Source organism: Capra hircus, chromosome 29, assembly GCF_001704415.2.
Source record: "Capra hircus breed San Clemente chromosome 29, ASM170441v1, whole genome shotgun sequence".
NCBI lineage: Eukaryota > Metazoa > Chordata > Mammalia > Artiodactyla > Bovidae > Capra > Capra hircus.
This window is the reverse complement of record NC_030836.1, coordinates 36,370,945-36,396,540: the sequence shown is the minus strand read 5'-3', so window position 1 is coordinate 36,396,540 and position 25,596 is coordinate 36,370,945. Positions and strand designations below refer to the sequence as shown.

Here is a 25,596-nt window from a genome sequence, read left to right as displayed (position 1 = left end):
ATGACCAGTTCATCCAGGGTGGCCCTGCACAGCATGGCTTGTAACTTCATTGAGTTACACAAGCCCCTCCGCAATGACAAGGCAGCGATCCATGATGGACTTGAATTTGAGCAAACTCCGGGAGACAGTGAAGGACAGGGAAGGCTGGCATGCTGCAGTCTGTGGGGTCGCCAAGAGTCGGACATGACGTAGCGACTGAACGCCAACAACAAAGGCTGTCCGCAGACAAAAAGTAGCCTGAGAACACGTGGGACACGGACCACAGGGTGCTGCTCTGTTTCCCCATCACCTTGTCCACAAGCTGACGCCCCAGAGTGAGCCCTGATGGAAGCAGAGGTACTGCTGCCTGGTTGCTCTGGTTTGTCTTACCTGGACTTCAGGGTAATTGATGGCATTTGAGGACAAGTCCCTACTCGACTTGGACCCTACATGATTGTCTTAGCCTGCTCAGGCTGCTGTGTAGAGGACCATAGACTGGCTGACTCAACCAGCATTTATTTATTTCTCCAGTTACTGCAGCCTGGAAATCTGACTTCAGGTTGGTAGCATGTCAGGTTCTGGTGAGGGCCCCCTTCCTGGTCTGCAGCCGGCTGCCTTCTCAATGTATCTTCACATAGTCAAGAACAGAGAAAGAATGGGACTTCCCTGATGGTCCATTGGACTTCCCTAGTGGCTCAGACAGTTAAGCGTCTGTCTACAATGTGGGAGATCCGGGTTCGATCCCTGGGTCAGGAAGATCCCCCAGAGAAGGAAATGGCAATCCACTCCAGTACTATTGCCTGGAAAATCCCATGGACAGAGGAGCCTGGTAGGCTACAGCCCATGGGGTCGCAAAGAGTCGGACACGACTGAGCGACTTTAGCTTACCTTACCATTGGTTAAGTGTCTGCCTTTCAGTGCAGGGGATGCAAGTTCAATCCCTAGTCTGGGAACTAAGATTCCACGTGCCTCAGGGAAAATAAGCCTGCTTGCCACAACTAAAGAACCCGTGTGTGCCAACAAAGACTCAGTGCAGACTGCCCAATAAAGAACAGAGGGAGTTGCGAGGTCTCTCCTGTCTCTTCTAAGGGCATTAATCCCATCATGAGGACACCACCCTCATGAGCTAAGGACCCCCAGAAACCGAAACCCCATCTCCAACACCATCACATGGGGGGTTAGAGTTTCAAATGTGAATTTGGGTGGGGACACAAACGTTCAGTCCCTGGGCACGTCAGTCACGCAGTCGTGTCTGACTCTTTTTGACTCCATGGACTGTAGCCCACCAGGCTTCCTTTGTCCATGGAATTCTTCAGGCAAGAATATTGGAGTGGGTTGCCATGCCCTTCTCCAGGGGATCTTCCTGACTCAGGGATGGAACCCAGGTCTCCCGCATTGTAGGCATATTTTTACCATTTGAGCTACCCAGGAAGCTTTTATCTGACCCTTGCTGACTTTGGGCACTAACCTCTTTGTAAAGGGGACTTTCTTCATGTGGAGGCTGGAATTCCCTCTCCCCTCCCTCCGGTGCTTTGCTTACACCATTTCCCTCTGCCAGGACACCATTCCCCGCTCTGAGGCTCAGCAAGTTCTCCAGCCCTCCTGCAGCCTGGCCCTGGCTGCGCTGTCCCCTCTGTGTTTCCTCCGCACCCTGCCCTGTGTGTCCTAATTTCGCTATGTTGTCCTGTGTTCATCTCTCACTCCCCAGAGCCATTAAAGAAGGGCTTTTCCATCTCTGTTTCAAGGAGGTGAAGAGCTGGACCTGGCAGTCAATCAAACAAAGGCTTGAGTCCCACTTCTGCCACCTGGGAGTTGCATTACACAACCTCTTGAGGCTGCAGTGATCTGTAAAATTGGGGCAACCCCAGACCTTTCCTTATAAGATTCTGGAGGACTAAGAGATGGTGCTAACAAATTGGTCAGTCTCCTCTGACATAGATAAGCTGACAAACAGAGGGAGCACTGCAGAGTGGTCATCAGTTCAGGGTCTGGCATCTGACTGAGGATAATTCCTGGTTCTACCACCCCCTTGCTGTGTGATTTCAGTAAATTAGGTAACCTCTCTGTGTTTGAGTTTCCTCAACCGTAAACTCATTTTTTGTGAGGATTTCTTATAAAAGAACTAGGTTGGTGGCTGGTGTAGTGAAAACACTCAATCACAGTTAGTTGCTAGAGCAGGATAAAATTCCTTAACATGTGGTTGTTTGCAGGTGATCCCTCTTTGCACCAGCCAAAGATAATCCTACGTCTACCCCTCTCTGCAACTTCTTTGTGTCTGTGTGTCTGGGATAGCCTTAGAAGGTGTCAGTTTGGTGAGGCTACTGTTATGAGGCTAGTGCTCAATCAAACACTAATCTGGGTGTGGCTGTGAAGGTATTGTGTAGCTGTGATTGAATCCACAGTCAGCTATTAGGTAAGGGAGATTTTCCTGGATAACCTGGGTGGGATCTGATCAATTCAGCTGAAAGGATTAAAGAGTGGAACTGAGGATTCCCTGATGAAGAAGAAACTCCCCCATGCATGGCAGATCCAAGCCTGGAAGATCCAGCATGTCCTTCCTGACTGTCCGTCCAGCCCCACAACCCCAGGAGCCAATTCTCTGCAACAAATCTCAGTGTGTATCTCCCACTGGCTCTGTTTCGCCTGACACTGAGCAGGCAGTTTGCTACTGGATGAATTCAGGGCAGCAGGATGCTAGGAAGGGAGCGGGGAGGGAGTGATGGCAGCCCTCTGGAGGTGATGGGGAGGCGAAGGCGAGGGATGAAGGCTGAGGCAGCGCAAACCTATATCAGGGAATGCCCTTCCACTGGTCAGCACTGGGCAGTCTTCAGTCCTCGATTAACACAACCTCCAGAGAAAAGGCTGAGCCGCACCCCATCCCTGTCTCTGCCTGCCCCGTGTTTCACATCAGGTCCCCACTACATTCTTCCTAACCCCTCTCGGTTTCTCTTCCAGCAGGTAGGTGTCTATTGGTGTGGATTGTTTGATTACTGCCTGTCTCCCCCACCAGAATCTAATCTCAAAGAGCTTGAGGACTGTGTAAGGGTTCGCTGGGGGTGGTCCTCTCCCCTCTCCAGAGGTGGAGCAGGTGAAGTGTAGTCTTTACCTGTGGAAGGAGGGAATGAATGAATGTGAGGCTGCCCTGCCTCCATCACCTGCCTTGAGGACAGGGGTGCAAGGTGGGAGTGTGGGGAAGGAGGAGGGCATGACTTTGTGGTTTCTCCAGTTCTCCAGTAGGGGTGGGGTTAGCATTTGCAGTTACCCTATAGACAGGAGACCATAGGTTTGGGGAAAAATTAGGGTGGGGATTGTCTGCAGTTAGTGATCGGCCTTGTTCCTGCTCTTAGGCTCCCAGGAAAGAGGGTGAGCGGGGCTGTGGAGCACCACGTGGTGAGCAGGGCTGGAATTTGCTCCCACATCTCCAGACAGCCATGCTGCCCATCACAACTTTTCTCTCATCTTTTCACTGTTAGTTGCTCAGTCATGTCCAACTCTTTGCAACCCTGTGGACTATAGCCTGCCAGGCTCCTCTGTCCATGGAATTCTTCAGGCAAGAATACTGCAGTGGGTAGCCATTCTCTTCTCCAGGGGATCTTCCCGATCCAGGGATCGAACCCCCAGTCTCCCTCATTGTAGAAAGATTCTTTACTGTCTGAGCCACCAGGGCTTGTTTGGCATGCTTCTCAAAGACTACATTTGTCTCAAATATTTGCATGGCTCCTGGCTGTCTGTGGTGCTTCCATGGAGTCCAGTGACTTATCAATACTTCACTTTCTGTCCTAAAGCGAACTGCAACCTGCAAAAGCTGCAGGTCAGAAGAGGAGAAAAAAGGTAAGTCGGTGACTGAAACCAGAGGTGACAACCAGAAGCAACAGGGGAGGTGACAAAGCAGACAGGAGAATTTGAAGAACTTCAAACCCTAGGAATATTCGGTGCAAGGGCAAGTGATCTGAGCGCATCCATGTACACAGGAGTTTTATAAGACTGCACAGAGGGTCCTATTCCAGGCAACCGCAAACCTGGGCTACAACCACTTGGGAAATGGTCGGTCTGGGAGGAGAGGGCTCCCACGAGCTGCGAAGGCTGACTTTGCTGTGTAGCCAGGAATTGTAGCTGCCCACTCCTGCAGGTCTCATCTGGCCAGTGAAAGTGTAGGTCCCCGGGAGCAGGGGCCATGCTAGAGCTGTGTTAGGGCAATGCCAGGAGGCAGCCCTTCAGTTTGGAGCCAGATTGTCTGTGTCCAAATCCCATCTCTGCCACTTGGTTTATTTTTTAAAAATTTAATTGAAGTATAGATGATTGACAATGCAGTGCTAATTTCTGCTGTATAGCAAAGTGACTCGGTTATACACATATATATTCTTTTATATGCTTTTCCATTGTGGTTTTTCACAGGATATTGAATACAGTCCCTATGCTATGGAGTATTGTTTATCCATCCTCTATGTAATAGTTTACACCTCTAATCCCAAACTCCCACTCCATCCTTCCCCCACTCACCTCTCCCTTGGAAACCGCAGTCTGTTCTCTACGTCTTTGAGTCTGTTTCTGGTTCGTAGATAGGTTCATTTGTGTAGTATTTTAGATTCCACATATAAGCGATAGCATACGGTATTCGTCTTTCTCTTTTTGACTTACTTCACTTAATAGAATAATCTCTAATCTGTGTTGCTGAAAATGTATAGCTGGTTGCCTTTGGACAACCTGCTTAACTTCTCCGATCCTGCATGAAATGGGGATGGCAACAGAACCTACATCGTAGATTGATGGGAGGATTAGATGACATCATCAATGGCCCAGAGTCATAGCCCAGTAAGGATTCAAAGAGCGAGCTCTGCAAATCCATGTGGAGAGCGTCCAGGTGGAGGAAGGGCAAAGGGATGGCTCAGAGACAGGGGTGTGCCAGAGATGTGTGGGAGACCACCAGGAAGCCAGGCGGCGGTATTAGCGGGCAAGAGGCAGAGAGAAGCAGGTGAGATCACAGAGATGGGGCAGCAAGTTGCTGTTATTGTTGTTTTTCACCGTGCTTACATGATTTTTGTAGTTGGCTTCTTTTTATGGAAAGATACTGACTTCTTGTTTGTTGCAGATATAAAGTACCTGGCTAACTTTATTGTATGTGAGAAAAAAGGCAATTTAAGGAAACAAACGGAATACAGTACAATAAATCAAACTCATGAAGACCGTTTCTGGATGACTGAAATTTGGGAAATGAGAAAGGTCGGTCTCTTCCCACCCCCTACGTCATTCACTCAGCCCAAGTAGGTGGAGAATTTTGAGGCTGAAACTTCACGACAACCTCGGATGTCACAGCTGGGATTCTGAACCTGTCTCTGATCTCAGAGCTTTCCAGCTGATCATCTCACCTGCCCACCACCTTACTGTACAGATGGAGACACTGAAGCTGGGGTGGGGAGAGGGAGGGGCAGGAAGACACATTGACGGTTTGGTGGGAAGAGTTGGTCATTTTGTGTCTGACTCTGCCTCTGCTGCTGCCCACCCCACCCCCACCCCCCCGGAATCCAGGGATTCAGATGCCCAAGTTCTTGCAGAGACCTCTCGATAGGATGAGTTGAGGGAAGATGGTGCCTCCTTGGGTTCTCAGGGGCCTTCTCTGGCTCCACTCTCAGCCCCATGTGGACAGGCTCCTGGTGCACCCATCACTGACTGAGGGAAGCAGACTGGTGAAGAGTGTGCTGGGGGGCTGCTGGCCCAGAGGGCCACTCTTGGGGCTGACCGGGTGGGTGGGCAGTTCCCGGCTGTGCTCTGGTCCAGCGGAAATGTTACAGCAGGTGGGGGCCTGGAGATTCCTTCTGGGCTGAGGGGCTGGGCTGGGTCCTTGGCTCGGCTACCAGCATGGGGCAGACATTTCTAGCAATGACACTGTTTGCCCCTTCCTGGTAACTGCCCCTTGGAACCAGTTCATATTAGCCAGGGAGATGGGGTGAATTTGGACAGTGTGGGGATCCCAAGGCCTCTTCACCTCCTCTCCTGCTTGTCCTGCAGGTCGCCTTGAGTGACATCCTCGTAGGATGGTGGAGGCATCATTGACTGCTCCTTGAGCTCCAGTGGTGAGTCGGGGACAAGAGGCAAGTCATCCTCCTGCCAAAGAGAGAAGCCACTGTCCCTGATGCTCAAATATGAGGGGCATGTGGCGATCAACAAAGCCCTTCCTGATGCCTCACTTGTTGGAGCCTCAAGTTCCCATGAAGGTGGGGAAACTGACACAAACAAGGCCCCTTCTAGCTCTCTGATGCCTTAACAAGAAGACTTCCTGCCAGACAGCCAGGCAGTGACTGAGACAACTTATTTGCTTGGTGTGAGTAAAACTCAAATGTAACGTCATGTCAGTGCTATGTAAAAACTCAGAACATCATGACCTTAACATAAAAACAATTGAAATGTTAACCTTGTAGAATTATGGGGAGTTTAGACCACACATTTTCCTTTTTTTTTTTTTTTTTTAGTGTTTTACAGTTAGGAGTATAGTGTGAACTTTTTTTTTCCCTTCAAAGAAATGAGCCTAGGATATCACTTCTGGGGTGGGGAGAGACTAGTCTTTTATTTCTAGATCTTTTTGGTCCCAGCCTGCCATTCTGCCAGCTTCACAAGTACTCGAGGGCTTGGATCTGGGTGAAACATGCCTCGGACTGAGTCCTGGATTTCCTTACAGGTGTTTGACCTTGGAAAGTGACGTGGCCTCTCTAAGTTTTGGTTTACTTATCTGTAGAATGGGGGAAGGTCAGTGCCCACTTCAAAGGGCAGTTGACAAGATTATGTTAAGTCGTGTTTCTCTCACATGCTTAGCAGAGAAGGTACTTGGTATCCCTGAAGCGCTCAGTCCCTGTGATCCCCCCTTCGCTGGCTCCCACCACAGCCACAGCCCACAACATACTATGGTTCCACCAGCCTTCCCTGGCAGGTCTCCGAGCCATTGCCCCTACTTTTCCCTCTACTACGGGTCCCTCTCCATCCCACCTGCAGGTCCAGATCCTGCCTGTCTCCACGGATCTCCCCGATAAGGTCTCCAAGGGCTTGAGAGCTGGGAGCACTGGAGCCTGTTGGTCTGAGCATCCGTGGCCTTTCCTCCCCGGTGGCCCCACATTTTTCACCTTGAATTGGCGCCCTCTTCCATCCTGTGCCTTGTCTCCCCTACTAGACTGTGGGCTGCCTCTGTGTGTGGTCCAGCTGACTGGGCAACACCCCTCTGCCTGATGCTCCCCTCTCTTTGCCCTCCATAGCCTCGTTCCCCATCTCCTGGAGGCCCTCACCTCTGCAGACAGGCGGGTATCCCTGTATGCCATGACGGCCATGAGCCCCGGCAGGAAGACCTCCACACAGGTGACACAGAGCAGGGCTAGCACTAGCCTCTGGATGTGGACCTGCGAGGGAGAGAGGGGAGGGAAAGGCAGGTGAGCCTCCATTGGGTATCTGCACCCATCACCTGGGCACGGGCAGCAGTCAGACCTGCCAGCAAGGACAGTGGGATTTCAGCTCCCAGGTGTGCCCAGTAGGCAGGGTGTGGCTCTGCTCTATGTGCAGTACCAGGCACCCATGGGTCCTTGGTGCATAGTGTTTGAAGACTGGGGTTTTCTGATGGGCCCCTGGTAGAATGGCAGGTGGTCTTCAGCATCATCTCATCCAGTCCCACTTAGATGGGGATATCTAAGCTCAGGGAGAAGCAGCATCGCTTACAGCAGGGGAGGGGAAGAACTGGGTTGAGGACCACCATACAGCTGGGATCTCTCTTGGGGCCACGAGCATCCAGTAGGGAACGTGTGCATGTGTGTGTCTGTGCACACGTGTCCATGTGTGTGCTCAACCTGTGTGAGCATGGTGGAGGGCAATAAGGAATAGTGAACCACCGTGGTCAGAACACTTGGAAACTGACCTTGAGGCCAGCAGCCACCCACATGGAACAGCTGGCCCACCTTCTGCTTCAGGAGTGCGTGCCTGCGTGCTAAGTTGCCTCAATCGTGTCTGACTCTTTGCAACCCCGTGGACTGTAGCCCCCCAGGCTCCTCTGTCCATGGGATTCTCCAGGCAAGAGTACTGTGATGGGTCGTCATGCCCTTCTCCTGGTTCAGAGGAGGCTGTGGCTAAAAGAGCACTGAGCTTGAAGTCTAGACCCCGCTGAGTCCTCGCTGCAGCCCTGCCTTGCTGTGTGGTCTTGATCTACTAGTTTAGCTTCTCTGGACCTCAGTGTTCACCTCCATAAAATGGGGGTAACAAAGTGAACTCGGCCAGCTCTGCAAGGCTGCTGTGAGGTTCAGAGTTATTGGGGTCACTGGGGCTATGCTATTCAAAGAGCCTTGAACAAGGAATCAGCAGTCCTAGATTATGGTACTGAATTTGCTGCCAACTTGCTACTTGACCTCAGGCAGGCCCCTCTCCCTCTCTGGGCTTCAGTTTCCTTAATGATTAAAGTGGGAGCCATGAGTCCAGGCTCTGTCCAGCTCCTTGATGCTGACCAGCAAGAAGGCCAATATCATCTCTGTACCTTGGCGTGGGGGGATGGGCTGGCCACCCATGCTGGGCTCCAGATGAGATTTTCTGAGAGCTAGAAACTTCCTCTGAGCCAAGCCCAGGGCAGGCCTTCCTGGGAGTCAGAGGACCCTTGGGGGCTGGACACTCACAGTATCACTGGGGTACGGTTTCCAGATGGGGAACTCAAATGGAGTCTCCAGAAAGAGGTCCTTGACAATGACAAAGAGGCCAGCCAGCACGCAGAGGAAGCTGATGGAGTTTGCTACCAGGCACACCTTCTATAAGCAGAGAAGAAATAACAATCATTGTCCAAAGGCTACAGATGGGGGTCTAAGTTCTCTTCCCCGACCAGCCAGTAGCTCACCCTGGGACCTCAGGAAAACACTGCCCATCTCTGGGTCAGAGGCTCCTCATGCCAACATGGCTTTCTGAGCCAGCCGACCACCCAAGGAGGCTCCCACCAGCCCTCATCTTCTATGATGGGGTCCCCAAGCTCTGGGTTCTAATGCCTGATGATCTGAGATAGAGCTGATGTAGTCATAGCAATAAAGTGTGCGATAAATGTAATGTTTCTGAATCATTGTGAAACCTTCCCACCCCGCCCCCAGTCTGTGGAAAAAAAGATTGGGTACCATTGTTCTCTTGGGTGGGATCACGAGAACCAAAGGACTGCCACTGGGTCCCTAGGTTTCCAGTCATCTTGGCATCAGATATGCCAACTGATGCTTGCAATGTGGGAGACCTGGGTTCTATCCCTGGGTTGGGAAGATCCCCTAGAAAAGGGAACAGCTACCCTCTCCAGTATTCTGGCCCGGAGAATTCCTTGGACTGTATAGTCCACGGGGTCGCCAAGAATTGGACATGACATGTCTAAGCGACTTTCACTTTCACTTTCTCAGGCATCCAAATGCCCCCATCCTCCACACGAAAGGACACGACGAATTCCGATAGTCCCTTATCCTCTCTCACTCAGGTCTGCCTCCTCCCCCACCCACCATGGGCCCTGAAATGACTCTGTTCATCCTTATCTTGGGTTATTTGTGCATTATTCCATGAGCTTCTTGCCAAATGCAAACCCCTGTAACAGGGAAAGAGTATGAACATAAGGCTCCTCCAAGCCCTTGTGCTAGAATGGATTTCTCTGCAGTAGGTATTTCCCTAGGCTCAGGTGTAGGAAATGGGGACGCTTTTGGTTCTGCAAGGGGCCCAGCCCAGGAGGAAGAGCCAGGGCTTTGCCAAGCATCTCCTGCCTCTGCTCTGCTAAATGGCACTATACCCTTCTGATGTGATCCCTGAGAGGGAAGAGGGCAGCCACCGCTCAGCCCAGGCTGGGGGGCTATAAGTGTGGACCCAGCCAGGGCTTGGGGGTGGAGGCTGGGCTGAGGCCACGACACAGGATTGGTGGGATGGTCCTTCCATCCTCCATCCACCTCCGTCCACTCAGGCTTGTGAGGGTGCCCACTCTGCTTCCCGTGGCCACCCCAGGCTAGAAAGATGCTTAGACACCTGCTGCCCAAGCTTAGTGCATGGGAGAGGGAGACAGGAGGTCTAAGGAGCAGTGGGAACACAGAAGCCAGCCACGGCAGATCAGGAAAACTACCTGGAAGAGGAGACATGTAAGCTGAGCCTTGAAGAATGATCAGAAGGAAAGTCAAAGCCGGGAGAGAATGCCCAGTGGGGAGAGGGTAAGGTACTCTGGCAGAAAATAGCACAGAACAAGGCAAGAAACAGTTGTGTCTGGCTGGGTTTTAGAGGTGAGAGGTTGGTGGACTCCCAGCTGTGGCTTGGCTTTTAGGACTCTCAGAATTGCTGACATGGGAGGTAAGCCGAGGGCACAGGGGAGCTGAGGGGTGATTGCCAGAACAGTCAGCCAGGCTGCTGGGTGAACAGGCTGGATGACACCTCCAGGCCTGGCCTGATGGGATGGTGGCCAGAGCTGGGGTGGAGGAAAGGCAGCAGGTGGAGAGAACACAGGGAGTCAGGGTGAGAGACAGACCTCCACGACAGGGGCTTTTCTGCTTGGACCCTCTGTGCCATCCAGAAGGCTTATACCTGCTTCTGGCAAATCCTGGCAGACTGCCTCTGGAATCCCTACTACACACGATGCCCTAGGTGACATTAGCCCAGCCTTGGGATGGGAGAGAACAGTCTTAACCCTCCAACTTACCAGATAATTTTTCTGAAACGACTCCATTGTTATTGCCAAGATCCCGGAAATAAGAAACTGTGGAACAGATTTGAAACAGTCTTAAGGGAGAGGCTGGGGTTCCTTGAAACCCACAAATTCCCTTCCCACTATGATCTTAAAAAAAGACAACTTGTGGGGGCTGGTGGGATAGGGAACATCATTCCTCCAACAAAGGGAGCTCACCTGCCCCTACACAGTCCATCCCAGGCCCACTCCAGCCAGGCTACTCTTCTCTCCTGCTTCCCCATTGTAGCAGCCCAGACCACCCTTCTGCAAGCAACTGAACTATGGCTTCCACTCCAAGCCTCGCTCCCTTCCTGGATCCTACAGTTTGGAGGATATTAGCCCTTGGTTCCAGGGTCTCTGGTATTTTTCTGCGATTATTCTTTCATATGTGTGCTGAGCGCCTACTATGCACCCATCACTGGGAGCACAGGGATGGATAGGCACGCATGTGGGGACAGTAGTTTCTCCACTGTGCGCAGAAAGCTCAAGTGGGAGCTGTGGGATCAAAAGACTGAAGTGGCAGCAGGTGAAGGGCCAGGACACGTGTCCAGGAGGGTTTCTGGGAGCTGGTACCGGGTGTGGAAGCAGGACTCCACTGTGACCCGGGATGGAAGAGGATGCCCTGGGGAGCCTCCAGGGAAGGTGTGGGCAGTGGTCTCCTCTCTCCTCCCACCCTGGCCAACAGGCTTGTGCTCTGCATATTGGCCCTGACAGAGACTCTGGGCGCCAGGGATGTGTGGCCAGATCCGAAGGCCTCCGAGGAAGCCTGGGGAAGGTGCGGCTGCCCCAGCTCACATTCACCCTCCTCTGTGCTGGATGCTCTTGGTAATTAGAGGAGGGTACCAAGATCTTCCCTGGTGGCTCAGCAGTAAAGCATCTGCCTGCAATGAGGGAGACCTGGGTTCAGTCCCTGGGTCAGGAAGATCCCCTGGAGGAGGAAATGGCAACCTACTCCAGTATTCTTGCCTGGAGAACCCCCAGGACAGAGGAGCCTGGCAGGCTACAGTCCACGGGGTCGCAAAGAGTCAGACCCGACTGAAGCAACTTAGTGCACGCGTACACCGAGAGCCTGGGGGCTGCTCTCTTGGGCTGCAGGCTCGCGGGAGCCCCTGGGAAGAAGCTGTTTCCAGGGTGACTGAGAGAGTGGACATGGAGCTAGGAGGCTGGGCAGGGGCCCAGGTGGCCTCACTGCTATTCACTCACTCCGCCCCACCCTGCACCCCCTCCCAAAAGCCAGGTTCTCTGGGCCTGCCTGCGCATCCCCAAAGCCGGCCCACATTTTGACATCTACTCACAGAGGCAGCCCCCCAGAACGGATACCAACACTTCTGGACCACCAGGTGAAGGTTCTTGACAGCAGCCACCAGGTAACCTCCGATGAACAGGTACACCAGAGCGATGACCACATGGACGGCCTGGGCAAGACAGGGGCAGGGAACAGAGAGCTGCTGTCAGGGAACTGGCCCTAATGGAGGTCGTTGAGCTCCTGGACCAGCGAGCTGCACAGAGCTCACTTCCTGCCTTCTAAGGATCCTGGTGGGCCTGCAAGGAAGGACTGCTTCTTGGGAAGGCAGGTGGGAGTCACGTACCTGTCCCACCACCTGTGGCCATGGCAGTGTCTCTGGGGGCTGAGGGGGGGTGCGGATAGGAAAGAGAGGGGAAGGGGAGGAAGCTTCTTCTACTGAGGCTTCTATGAGCCACACCGAGCCAGTGTCATGTGGATGTAGACTGCCTCTCCCATCCCTCCATGGATTTTTAAATCTTAGAATAAGTGTTCAGCACTGTCTCAATCCCCCTCCATCCTCAGGCCTCCCTGCATTACCACCCCCACCCCAGTACCGCACTGCAGGAAATGGACACTCACGCCCAGCTCCTTGAGAACCCGGCTACTCTTCCTGGGCTTCTCCTGGTGCCAGTTTTGAGGTGGGAAGGCAGGCTGGGTCACCTTCTCAGGTAGATCTGTCAGGCCAGGTGGGGTAGGGCTGAGGACCTTCTCTGATGGGTATCCTTCAGCTTCCGACTTGGGAGTAACTGTGGACGCTCCATCGGCTGCTGTCAAGTCAGGCGGGGTAGGGCTGAGGACCTCCTCTGATGGGCATCCTTCAGCTTCCGACCTGGGAGTAACTGAGGACGCTCCATCGGCTGCTGTCAAGTCAGGTGGAGTAGGGCTGAGGACCTCCTCTGATGGGCATCCCTCAGCTTCCGACCTGGGAGTAACTGTGGACGCTCCATCGGCTGCTGCTGCCATGACTCCAGCTGAGGACCTGGCTCCTGGCCAAAGAGAAAGGCTAGGTCAAAACTGTCTCATTTCTTGGGCTCGTGCCTGGGTGCCTGTCCCGTCTGCCCTCTGGACCAGGACTTTCCAGAATAGCAGCTGGCCTGAACTTGCTTTGACCTGGAATCCGCTGGGTCTAGGCATGGGGAGAAGCTGACTCACAGCCTCTGCCTCTTCTAGGGCAGAAAGATGAGAACCAGACACACTTCCCCATCATTGCAAGACAGATTGACCCCCACCCAAACTGGCTGATTGCAGTTTGGCCAAGAGCCCAGGGTGCAGGAGGGTTGGGCAAGTGGGGATATCTTTGTAACCAGCACCCCCCCCCCCCGGCTCCCCTCCGCCATCCATTAGCTTCAGTTCAGTTCAGTTCAGTTGCTCAGTCTTGTCCGACTCTTTGTGACCCCATGGACTGCAGCACACCAGGCTTCCCTGTCCTTCACCAAGCCCTGGAGCTTACTCAAACTCATGTTCATTGAGCTGGTGATGCCATCCAACCATCTCATCTTCTGTCGTCCCCTTCTCCTCCTGCCTTCAATCTTTCCCAGCATCTGGGTCTTTCCCAATGAGTTGGCTCTTTGCATCAGGTGGCCAGAGTATTGGAGTTCAGCTTCAACATCTGTCCTTCCAATGAATATTCAGGACTGATTTCCTTTAGGATGGACTGGTTTGATCTTTGCAGTCCAAGGGACTCTCAAGAATCTTCTCCAACACCACAGTTCAAAAGCATAAGTTCTTTGGTGCTCAGCTTTCTTTATAGTCCAACTCTCACATCCATACATGACTACTGGAAAAACCATAGCTTTGACTGGATGGACCTTTGTTAGCAAAGTAATGCCTTTGCTTTTTAATATGCTATCTAGATTGGTCATAACTTTTCTTCCAAGGAGCAAACGTCTTTTAATTTCCATTGGATTAGGATGAGCCAGAAGAAGGCAGATGGGAACCAAATAATTGTGCTCCCACCTGGGGTGATGGTGATGGCTCTTGGGTGTGGGGCATTAGGGAATGGAAGGGAAGGAAACTTCTGCTGAGGGCTTACAAGGAGCCAACAGAGAGCCAGGAAGCCATTTAGCAATGACAATAAATCAACATTTACTAGAGTTTTCTCTATTGCAAGCACCAGGATGAGCATTTTATATGCATTATCTGATTGCATCCTCATCTCAACCCTATGGTATCCTTCCTTCCATTTTGCAGATAGGGCTCAGAGAGATTAAGCTGCCTGACGAAGGTCACACAGCCAGTGAATGACTGGACTGGGACTCAGAGCTCGGCAGACTGGTTCCAGAGCTTGGGGGCCTCCATCTTTTATGCACAGTTGCCTTAGTGAATAAAAATGAACACTCTGGATGTTTTAACAGGCATGAGAAAGGGGTTGGGGGAAAACTTTGCAGGAGGCTGAAAGTGCCACTTGCTGAGGGGTTGATGACTCTATCGTGGGTTGATGCCGGGGCACTTCAGGGCCTGGGGGCTTCCTGGTGACTCAGTGAGAAAAGAGTTGGTGGAGAGAGCTGGATTTGGGCTGTTCCCATTCTTTCTAGTTAAAAAAAGGGTGGGGGAGGTCACATTCCTCTTGATTTTAATTCTGTGTGAATTCAGGAGATCCTGCTTGGGCATCCACATTTTGCTGTTTTCCCATCAAGGAGGTAGGGATGCAGGAAGAGGGAAAGAAGCTGGGAGGCGCAAGAAGCCCAGATGACTAGATGCTGGACTGCGAGTCCTTCAGAGCCAAAGGGTCGGATGGGGCCCCAGGGCTGGTGAGCACCAGCTCCATGCAGGCACTATGCGGGAAGGCATTTTTGCATGCCGACCTCCCTGATTCTCAGGAAGCTGATTAATTCTATTCCATAGAAAAAGAAAGAGGTTTAGAGATGTCAAGTGCTTTGGCCAAAGTCACACAAGCAAGGAAGTGCCTGGGATTAGGACTGTGTGTATTGGTTCGACTCCAGCGCTCTGTGCCCAGGCTGCTGGGATGTGTAAGCAGTATCTTCACCGGCCTGTGGTGACAACCCCTGGTTTAGCAGGGGTGGTTGAGAAGGCTGGGCCCCTCTCCTGGCTGGGCTCCAGAAGCAGAGCCCAGAGACACGTGGTGGCATGACTCTGTTCTGGGACCTGGGCCAGCTCTGCAAGGGAATCCACCCCTATGTCAGTCCCCAGCGCCCCTCTGGCACAGTGAGCTGGACCCAGGGGTGCGGTCAGTGGCAGAGGCCAGTATGATCATCCACTGACTGTAACCAGATTTCTCCCCTGCACGTGGACAGGCAGAACCTAGACCTGAGCCTCAGTGCCACTGGGAAGCACAAAAGAAGGAAGACTTCTTGGTGGAGGCATCTTGGATGAGACAGGTTGTCCAGGGAGATAGTGAGTCTCCCATCACTGGAAGGGTGCTTCTACTTGGCTTTCATTTTTCAGGAATCCAGAGTAACCTTTCTCAAAGTATGTTCCATGGAACACTGGTCCTAATGGATCAGTAGCAAAAGGGTTCCATGATGAAATAAGTTTGGGAAACCCTGGATATCTAACTTCAGTCCCCTCTTTAGCATGTTAAAGGCTCTGAGAATTCCTGCAATGGAATAACTTTACTGTAATATTTAGGGCATTTCCCAAACTTAAAAGGCCATGATAAATGAACATTTTTTTTTCTCATAGTCCAGTGATTCTACACACTTGGTACTCTGTGGGGAATATTTATGGGCAATTGGCCCTAAACTTATAAACTTTAAATCCTGGTCTTCTTTGTGGCTCAGATGGTAAAGAATCTACATGCAATGTGGGAGAACCAGGTTCAATCCCTGGAGAAGGAAATGGCCACCCAATCCACTATTCTTGTCTAGAGAATTCCATGGACAGAGGAGCCTGGTAGGTTATAGTCCTAAGGGTTGCAAAGAGTTGGATGTGACTGAGCGACTAACACTTGCATTTACCCTCCTTTCAATCTTCTCATGTGTATATCATGGTGGAGGCAGGGATTGGACTGTGGTCTCTAGGGTCACTTCCAACTCAGTAATTTTCTCATGAGACAGAAGGAACTTTAAACAGCAGGAGGGGAGAGAGGTGCAAAGGGCAGGTGTAGATAACCAAAGTCTCTTGTTTGTGAAGCTGAGATCCTGATCTCTAAGAAGGACGTGGACTCTGGGTCCTTAGGAGGCAGGTGCCCTGTTGTCCTGTCCACTGCACCGCCAGAACCTGGCATAGGCTGCTCAGGGGTGGAGGTGGCTGGGAGGGGAGATGGCTAGAGACTGTCATGGGCAGTGGGAGGAACATGTTTAGCCTTGACCCCTCTCCAGTCTCCTCAGCCAGCTTAGGACTCCCAGGTCCAGCTAGCCTGACACCCCAGGGAGCCAACCAGGGCCCAAATATATCTCCTTTGTACCTTCAGCTCCCAGGGGCAGGGCAGGCAAGGACAGCGGGAGGCAGGACCCTCCAGCACCACCCCCTTCCCAAAGAATGGTCCAGATCATGCTGCTGCTGCTGCTGAGTCGCTTCAGTCGTGTCTGACTCTGTGCAACCCCAAAGACAGGAGCCCACAGGCTCCCCTGTCCCTGATTCTCCAGGCAAGAACACTGGAGTGGGTTGCCATTTCTTTCTCCAATGCATGAAAGTGAAAAGTGAAATTGAAGCCACTCAGTTGTGTCCGACTCTTAGCGAGCCCATGGGCTGCAGCCTACCAGGCTCCTCCATCCATGGGATTTTCCAGGCAAGAGTACTGGAGTGGGGTGCCATTGCCTTTCTCCAGGTCCAGATCATGAATGCTAGACAAACCTGGGCTGGTCCTGGGTCTGTTCCCATGAACTTTGACCTTGGGCAGGTCAAATGAGATGATAATATCTCAGCATCTTAGTCTCCTCACCTGTTATGTAAGGATGGCTGGTGCCTATCCTGGGGATGGGGGTGGGGCGGGGCTGTGAGGCCTAGGCAGGGTAACATGTAACATGCAGGGCCTGACGCTGGCCGGCATCACCTCCTGCCTGCTGCGTGCCTAGAATACTGCCATTGGGCTCCACTTTGTCCTGACTGGTTCTCTGTTAAGATCTGAGACACCCTGGTCTCATCATCAGGAGGGGTGATCGTCGGGGGAGAGAGCGTGAGAGCTCTGGGCTCTAGGGGTCGGGGAGCGGGATTCGGGGAGGGCAGGAGAGCACTGCAGATACAGAGCTAGTACTCGGAGATTTATCTAGAGTCCTGAGCTCAACACCCCAGGGACTCAGGCAGCAATGAGTAAGATCTGGCCGTGGGAGTCTGTGATCAAGCAGACAGTGAAAACCTGTACTGTGGAGGCCTAGAGGACAGGGCAAGCTTCTCAGGATGTGTGTGTGTGTGTGTGTATGTTTGCATGCATGCCAAGCAGAGACAGGCAGGGTTGAGAGACACAACACAGAGACACACCATGTGACCGAGGGGAGGATGAGAGGGCCAGGGACACTTGCAGAGGATCAGGGTTCAGTGGATGCCAGTTAGAAATCAGCCACAAACTCACCAAAGCCAGCCTCCCCCCAGGGCATCAGAACAAGGTGCTGGTGCAAAGGGGTTCACTGTCAGGAACCAGGGTCCTTGCGGGAGACAGACGCCTCTGCTCTGAGATGGAGTCACACTTGGATTCCAGCTCTGGCCCCAAGGGGTCCTGGACACCTCCCTTCCCTCTCTCGGGCTCAGTGTCCTCAGCATTGTTTCTATGTGTGAGTTTCTGGGGTTGGAATGGAAATGACCAAGGCTCCTTCTAGTTCCTGTGGTCTGTGACTGGCAGCAGGATGGGGCTGCCAGGCAAGAAGTAAATTCCTCGCCGGGGAGAGAATGCTGTTGGTTCTCCCTACTTCCCAGATGCTCTTTACTGGGGTGGGGATGCCCATTTCCAGCTGCCATAATTGTTGACTGCTAATAGCATATTGAATAGCAAGAAGAGATAAGAAAGCCTTCTTCAGCGATCAATGCAAAGAAATGGAAAAAAACAGAATGGGAAAGACTAGAGATCTCTTCAAGAAAATTAGAGATACCAAGGGAACATTTCATGCAGAGATGGGCTCGATAAAGGACAGAAATGGCATGGACCTAACAGAAGCAGAAGATATTAAGAAGAGATGGCAAGAATACACAGAAGAACTGTACAAAAAAGATTTTAATGACCTGGATAATCACGATGGTGTGATCACTCATCTAGAGCCAGACATCCTGGAATGTGAAGTCAAGTGGGCCTTAGGAAGCATCACTACGGACAAAGCTAGTGGAGGTGATGGAATTCCAGTTGAGCTATTTCAAATCCTGAAAGATGATGCTGTGAAAGTACTGCACTCAATATGCCAGCAAACTTGGAAAACTCAGCAGTGGCCACAGGACTGGAAAAGGTCAGTTTTCATTCCAATCCCAAAGAAAGGCAATGCCAAAGAATGCTCAAACTATCGCACAATTGCACTCATCTCACACAGTGACAACTCCAGTATTCTTGCCTGGAAAATCCCATGGATGGAGGAGCCTGGTGTGCTACAGTTCATGGGGTTGCAAAGAGTCGGACATGACTGAGAGACTTCACTCACTCACTCACTGACACGCTAGTAAAGTAATGCTCAAAATTCTCCAAGCCAGGACTCAGCAATACATGAACCATGAACTTCCTGATGTTCAAGCTGGTTTTAGAAAAGGCAGAGGAACCAGAGATCAAATTGCCAACATCCGCTGGATCATTGAAAAAGCAAGAGAGTTCCAGAAAAACATCTATTTCTGCTTTATTGACTATGCCAAAGCCTTTGACTGTGTGGATCACAATAAACTATGGAAAATTCTGAGAGAGATGGGAATACCAGACCACCTGACCTGCCTCTTGATAAATCTGTATGCAGGTCAGGAAGCAACAGTTAGAACTGGACATGGAACAACAGACTGGTTCCAAATAGGAAAAGGAGTCTGTCAAGGCTGTATACTGTCACCCTGCTTATTTAACTTATATGCAGAGTATATCATGAGAAACGCTGGACTGAAAGAAACACAAGCTGGAATCAAGATTGCCGGGAGAAATCTCAATAACCTCAGATATGCCGATGACACTACCCTTATGGCAGAAAGTGAAGAGGAACTCAAAAGCCTCTTGATGAAAGTGAAAGAGGAGAGTGAAAAAGTTGGCTTAAAGCTCAACATTCAGAAAACTAAGATCATGGCATCCGGTCCCATCACTTCATAGGAAATAGATGGGGAAACAGTGGAAACAGTGTCAGACTTTATTTTTGGGGCTCCAAAATCACTGCAGATGGTGACTGCAGCCATGAAATTAAAAGATGCTTACTCCTTGGAAGAAAAGTTATGACCAACCTAGATAGCATGTTGAAAAGCAGAGACATTACTTTGACGATTAAGGTCTGTCTAGTCAAGGCTATGGTTTTTCCTGTGGTCATGTATGGATGTGAGAGTTGGACTGTGAAGAAGGCTGAGTGCTGAAGAATTGATGCTTTTGAACTGTGGTGTTGGAGAAGACTCTTTTTTTTTTTTTTTGGAGAAGACTCTTGAGAGTCCCTTGGACTGCAAGGAGATCCAACCAGTCCATCCTAAAGGAGATCAGTCCTGGGTGTTCATTGGAGGGACTGATGCTGAACCTGAAACTCCAATATTTTGGCCACCTCATGTGAAGAGTTGACTCATTGGAAAAGACCCTGATGCTAGGAGGGATTGGGGGCAGGAAGAGAAGGGGACAACGGAGGATGAGATGGCTGGATGGCATCACTGACTCAAGGGACATGAGTTTGAGTGAACTCCGGAAGTTGGTGATGGACAGGGAGGCCTGGGGTGCTGTGATCGAAAAGAGTCGGACACGACTGAGTGACTGAACTGAACTGAAGGGCTCACAGCTGCCCCCTTTAAATTTTAAGTTTAAATGACACTCCAGGGACTTCACTGGTGATCCAGTGGTTTAGAATCCATCTTGTAATGCAGGGGATGCAGGTTTGGTCCTTGGTTGGGGAACTAGGCTCCCACATATTTTGGAGCAACTAAGGCTGCACGCTCTGGAGTCCATGTGCCCTAACTACTGAGCTCATCTACCACAACTATAAAGTCCACGCACCACAGTGAACAATCCCATATGACATGACGAACACCCTGCATGCCACAGCTGACACCCAACACAGTCAAATAAGTAAATACAGATATACATATCATATACATATATACATATGCACACACATGCACATGTTTAGGGGCTTCCCAAGTGGCTCAGTGCTAAAGAACCTGCCTGCCAATGCAGGAGACACAAGAGACTCGGGTTTGATTGCTGGGTCAGGAAGATCCCCTGGAGGAAGAAATGGCAGCCTCCTCTCCAGTGTTCTTGCCTGGAGAATCCCATGGACCGAGCTTTAGTACATGGGGTGGCAAACAGTCGGACACAACTGAGCCAGTAGACAACAGCAACAATTATATATATATATCATATTAAGAATCTTTTATATATAATCTTTGTGTATATATATATATATATATATATAATATTCTTAATCACACACACAAAGACATTCCCTCCCCCAACCCTGCAGCCAATGACTGGCTGGGATGGGGTAGAAAAGGCCTACCCCCTGGCCTGATGGTGAGACCCAGTCTGTGCTTCTGAATCGACACCAGCGGGATCTGCTGAAACCAGCGGGCAGCTGAAACCACCTCTGTCCTTGGCTTATTTCCCCTGCCCTGTCCTGCTTCCCCTGCTCTTCTCCTGAGACTCAGTTCAATTCAGTTCAGTCACTCAGTCGTGTCCAACTCTTTGCGACCCTATGGACTGCAGCATGCTAGGCCTCCCTGTCCATCACCAACCCCTGGAGTTTACTCGAACTCCTGAAACTACTCCCTCATAAGCCACTTATGCCAAATGCTTGTCTCAGGCTCCACTTCTAGATAACCTGATAGGAGACCCTCTTTCCTTGTTTACACTGTGGGGTCCACTCACCTGGCCCGGGACCTCTGCTCTGAGCTCCAGCCAGGTTGTGCCCTCTGGATCTGCCTCAGTCCCACGGAGACAGCGCCAGAAGATCAGAACATCTTTACAGCGTTAGACTTTGGATATTTTCTGTCCTGGCCCCACCTCCTGCTTCATGGCCCAGATGAGCTGCCAAGTCCTTCCCATCCCCCAGACCCAGGCGAGTGAAGCTCTCAGTAACTTCCGCACGTCTTTCCTTGTAGTTGCAAATTTCCTTTCGAAAGTAAAATGTTGACAATTGTGCAGGTCAGAGACTTTTTCAAAAGTCTTTTTTAAAAAGTATTTATTGATTAATTTGACTGCCCTGGGTCTTAGTTGCAACATGGGGAATCTATAGTTGCAGCATGTGGGATCTAGTTCTCTGACCAGGGATGGAACCCAGGGACCCTGCACTGGGAATGTGGAGTCTTAGTCACTGGACAACCAGAGGCATCCATAAAAGACCTTTTAATTCTGGAAAATTTCAATAATTCACAAAAGAAAAGAGAATGGCCCTGTCAATTCCCAGGGACAATTGTCAGCTCTCTGAATCTTGTTTCTCTATTCCCACTCCTTCCCAGTGGTAAACAAACCTCAGATATCCTACCATTTTATTTGGAAATATTTTTGGCATGTGTGCATGCTAAATCACACAGAGAAGTGATGCAGAGCCAAGTGGCTACCCTGGAACACTGAGTCACTTCAATCATGTCTGACTGTGACCCCAAGGACAGTTGCCCCCCAGGGTCCTCTGTCCATGAGAATTCTCCAGGCAAGAATACTGGAATGGGTTGCCATTTCCTCTTCCAGGAGATCTTCCTGACCCAAAGATTGAATCTCCATCTCTTGCATTGCAGGCAGATTCTTTACCACTGAGCCACTGGAAAGCCTCAAACATTTTAGTATTTAAAATATAGTGAAAGTCACTCAGTTGTGTTCGACTCTTTGCGATCCCATGGACTGTATAGTCCATGGAATTCTCCAGACCAGAATAGTGGAGCGGGTACCTGTTCCTTTCTCCAGGGGATCTCCCCAATCCAGGGATCGAATCCAGGTCTCCCACATTACAGGCAGATTCTTTACCAGCTGAGCCACTGTTGAAGCCCATTTAAAAGATAAGGACTCTAAAAATAAGTATGACCACATGTCACAACTGAAAAGTTAAAACCAGTGAAGACCTGCTCTCCAAGGGGCCTGTTTCTGAGCAATGCAGAGCTCTGTGCTGGGTGAGATGGCAGCCCTCTTGGAGGAAAAGTTCAACACCGGGAAGCAGGAAAACTTCTTTTTCTCCCAGTTCTTGCTACTTAATACATATCGAATATCTACTCAGCGTTCAAAGTTCTCTGACTGTCTCGTCAACATCTTGTGACCTTTGATTTGCTTGACTCAGGACCCAGACCCATAAGTTGCATTAGGCTGGAGGGTGGAGCTGTCTCACTCTGCCTGGCACCCCGTCCACATGCTGCCCCCAGCTTGGCGTCCACATTCTAGGAAGTGAGCAGACCCTTGCCAGGTGGTTCTGGTGAAGGAGGTATGGGCGGGCTTTGACCACCCTCAGCTCCCACCTTTTAGTGTTAGTTGCTTCAGTCATGTCTGACTCTTTGTGACCCCATGGACTGTAGTCCGCGGGGCTCCTCTGTCCATGGCATTTCCCAGGCAAGAATACTGGTACTGGAGTGGGTTGCCACTTCCTTCTCCAGGGGATCTTCCCAACCCAGGGATAGAACCTGGGTCTTCTGTATTGCAGGCAGATTCTTTAATGTCTGAACCACCAGGGAAGCCTTAGTTGACCACTCTCAGCTCCCACCCTAGGCTCCTCTTTTTCCCTCTAGCTTCTCTCTCTGTGCTGTTAACGCCAGGTGGGAGTGGGGCTGGGGGCAGAGAAGTGATGCAGAGCCAAGTGGCCACCCTGGCTAGTCCCCTACACTACACTCGCTGATTTCAGAGCTATCTATGGGGCCCAGACTGCCTGAGTTCAAATCTCTCTCCTGTTACCGAGTCCAAGATCTTTTTGCTCACTGCACGACAGGCCAATGAATCTGAGAAATGAGGGGTTGAGGCAAGGAAGAATCTTTATTCAGAAAGCCAACTGTCTGACAAGATGGCAGGCTAGCGACTCAAAATAACCATCTTATTGGGGTCTGGATGCCAGGTTCTTTTATAGATCAGATGCACCCACTCAACATGCACAACTTTAGTTCATGGGATGAAGTTTTTCCAGCACCTGTGGCTTTTCACTGGGCTAGAGGCTTCTGCTTCACGCCTTTTACTTACGCACAACATATAACAAACACATACACACAAACCACCTCATGCCCTTATTCATTAACTGATCCATTCATTTATAAAACATTTAACAAGCACTTGCCACCGGCCAGGCACTGTGCCATGTGTTAGGGGGTCAGGGCTGAATAAGACACTGCCGTCTTCGAGGAACTGGGAGGTTGTGGTCCATAGAGTAATGGCCCGGAAGATGTCCACGCCTCGATCACTGGAACCTGTGAATATGTCACCTTCCACAGTAGGAAGGATTCGCAGAGGGATTAAGTTAAGGGTCTTGAGAAGGGGTGGTTATCCTGGCTTGTCTGGTGGGTCCCATGGAATCACAGGTGTGTGTGCTACGTCGCTTCAGTGGTGAAAGATTGTCAGTCTTTACAATACTTTCGACTGTAGCCCACCATGCTCCTCTGTCCATGGGGATTATCCAGGCAAGAATACTGGAGTAGGTTGCCATTTCCTCCTCCAGAGGATCTTCCCCAACCCAGGGATAGAACCTGCATCTCTGTCTCCTGCCCTGGAGGCAAATTCTTTACCAATAACACTATCTGGGAAGCCCTTGCAATCCCAAGGGTCCTTATAAGAGGGATGCAAGAGGATCAGAGTCAGTTAGAAAGATTGGCAGGGCTACGCTGCTGGCTTTGAAGATGGAGGAGGGGGTCAGAAGCCAAGGAATGCGTCAGCCCCTTGAGGCTAGAAAATGAGAGGAAATGAATTCTTCTCCAGAGCCTCCCCAAGAAATTCAGCCCTGCCAGTAGACTTGCAGACTTCCTGACCTCTAGGAAGTGGGAAAGTATTAGTTGCTCAGTTGTGTCTGACTCTTTGTAACCCCATGGACTGTAGCCCACTAGGATCTTCTGTCCATTGAATTCTTCAGGCAAGAATACTGGAGTGGGTTGCCATTCCCTTCCCTAGAGGATCTTCCAGACCCAGGATTTGAACCCGAGTCTCCTGCATTACAGGCCCTGTGCTGGGCTCTCAGCACACCTGCTTATCTGGGGTCCTGTCCTTGCCCCTCCGGACTGTCATCAGTCTCCCTGATCGTCTTCACCATTGCATTCCATCAGTTCCCTGTCCAGTATAGTAACTGGACCATTGTATTCCATCAGTTCCCTGTCCACCATAGTAACTGGACCATTGCATTCTATCAGTTCCCTGTCCACTATAGTAACTGGACCATTGCATTCCATCAGTTCCCTGTCCACCATAGTAACTGGACCATTGCATTCCATCAGTTCCCTGTCCACCATAGTAACTGGTCGCAGCAGTGATAGGAAAATGGTGGAATGCAGTGGTGATGATGACCAGGGAGACAGGTGATAGTCAGGAGGGTGGAGGTGGGACCCTAGATATGCAGGTGTGCTGAGAGCCCAGGATGAGCCAGTAAGGCTTCCTGGAGGAAGTGGTGTCTACATGGAGGTCTGAAGGAGGGTTGGAAGCTAAGCAGGACAAATAGGAGAGTGGTGGGGCAGGCAGGGAACAGAGGGGTGTCACAGAGGTTCAGTATGGCTGCTGGGTGAAGTGTAAGAAGAGGCAGGCAGAGTCAAGGCTGCAGAAGTGAGTGGGCTGGGTTCTATAAACCTTCCAAGAGCATCTTAGACTTTACCCTGAGGGTAAGGAGAGCTCCTACTGACTTAAAGCAGAGCAATAAATGCTTTTGTATTTAAAATCTCTTGGGCTCTATCTAGTTCAGATACGGGCTGACCTAGCTTGGGTCTGAAGACAGAGGTTAGGGGTCAGGAGTCTGATGCCACGATGCAGGTGAAAGATGATGGTAGTTCACAGGTGCTGGGAAGGAAGATGGATGGGGACTGAGCTGAGAAAGCTAGAACAGACAGAATCAGTGGGGCACGATTACATCTGGGGCTTAGGCAGAGGAGAAACTAAGAATGATTCTCAGATTTTGTCTTGGGAAGCTGCCAAGTCAGTAGCAACACTGATTGATAAATGGTGTGAGTGTCACTGTAGTGGAATGTGAAAGTAGATGCTGAAGCTCTCAGAGGAGAGCTCTGGGTAGAAGACAGGGATTTGGGAATGGTCAGGATGGGGATAGATGAGATCAGGGATTTTGCCGACGTCTGTCATCCTCAGAGCCTGGACACACAGCCAATAAGCACCTAATGAATAAACCATGAAATGAAGCAAGAGCAGTGGATAAGATCCCCCAGGGGATGTGTAGAGTTCATAGAGGTGAGTCCAGTGCACAGAGGAGTGACCCCAAGGACTACAGCCCAACAGGCCCCTCTATCCATGGAATTCTCCAGGCAAGAATACTGGAGTGGATAGCCATTCCCTTCTCCAGGGGATCTTCTCAATCCAGGGAAGGTTTTTAATGAATATACCATGATTTGATTACCTATTCTATTGTGGTGAACATTTGAGTTTCAAGTTTTTGCCTTTTATGAGTAGAGCTGTCATAACAAACTCGTGTACATGTCTGGTTTGATAGATATATTC

The 25,596-nt window shown here is 50.8% G+C and overlaps 1 protein-coding gene across 1 annotated transcript; it reads right to left on the bottom strand.

Moving 5' to 3' along the window:
- On the bottom strand, positions 5,094–12,908 carry MS4A10 (membrane spanning 4-domains A10). Its single transcript, XM_018042748.1, has 6 exons — positions 12,525–12,908; positions 11,956–12,075; positions 10,634–10,690; positions 8,616–8,744; positions 7,251–7,361; positions 5,094–6,081 (listed from the first exon to the last, which is right to left on the bottom strand). The coding sequence occupies exons 1-6, from the start codon at positions 12,906–12,908 to the stop codon at positions 5,959–5,961; spliced, it is 924 nt and encodes a 307-aa protein (XP_017898237.1). The 3' UTR covers positions 5,094–5,958.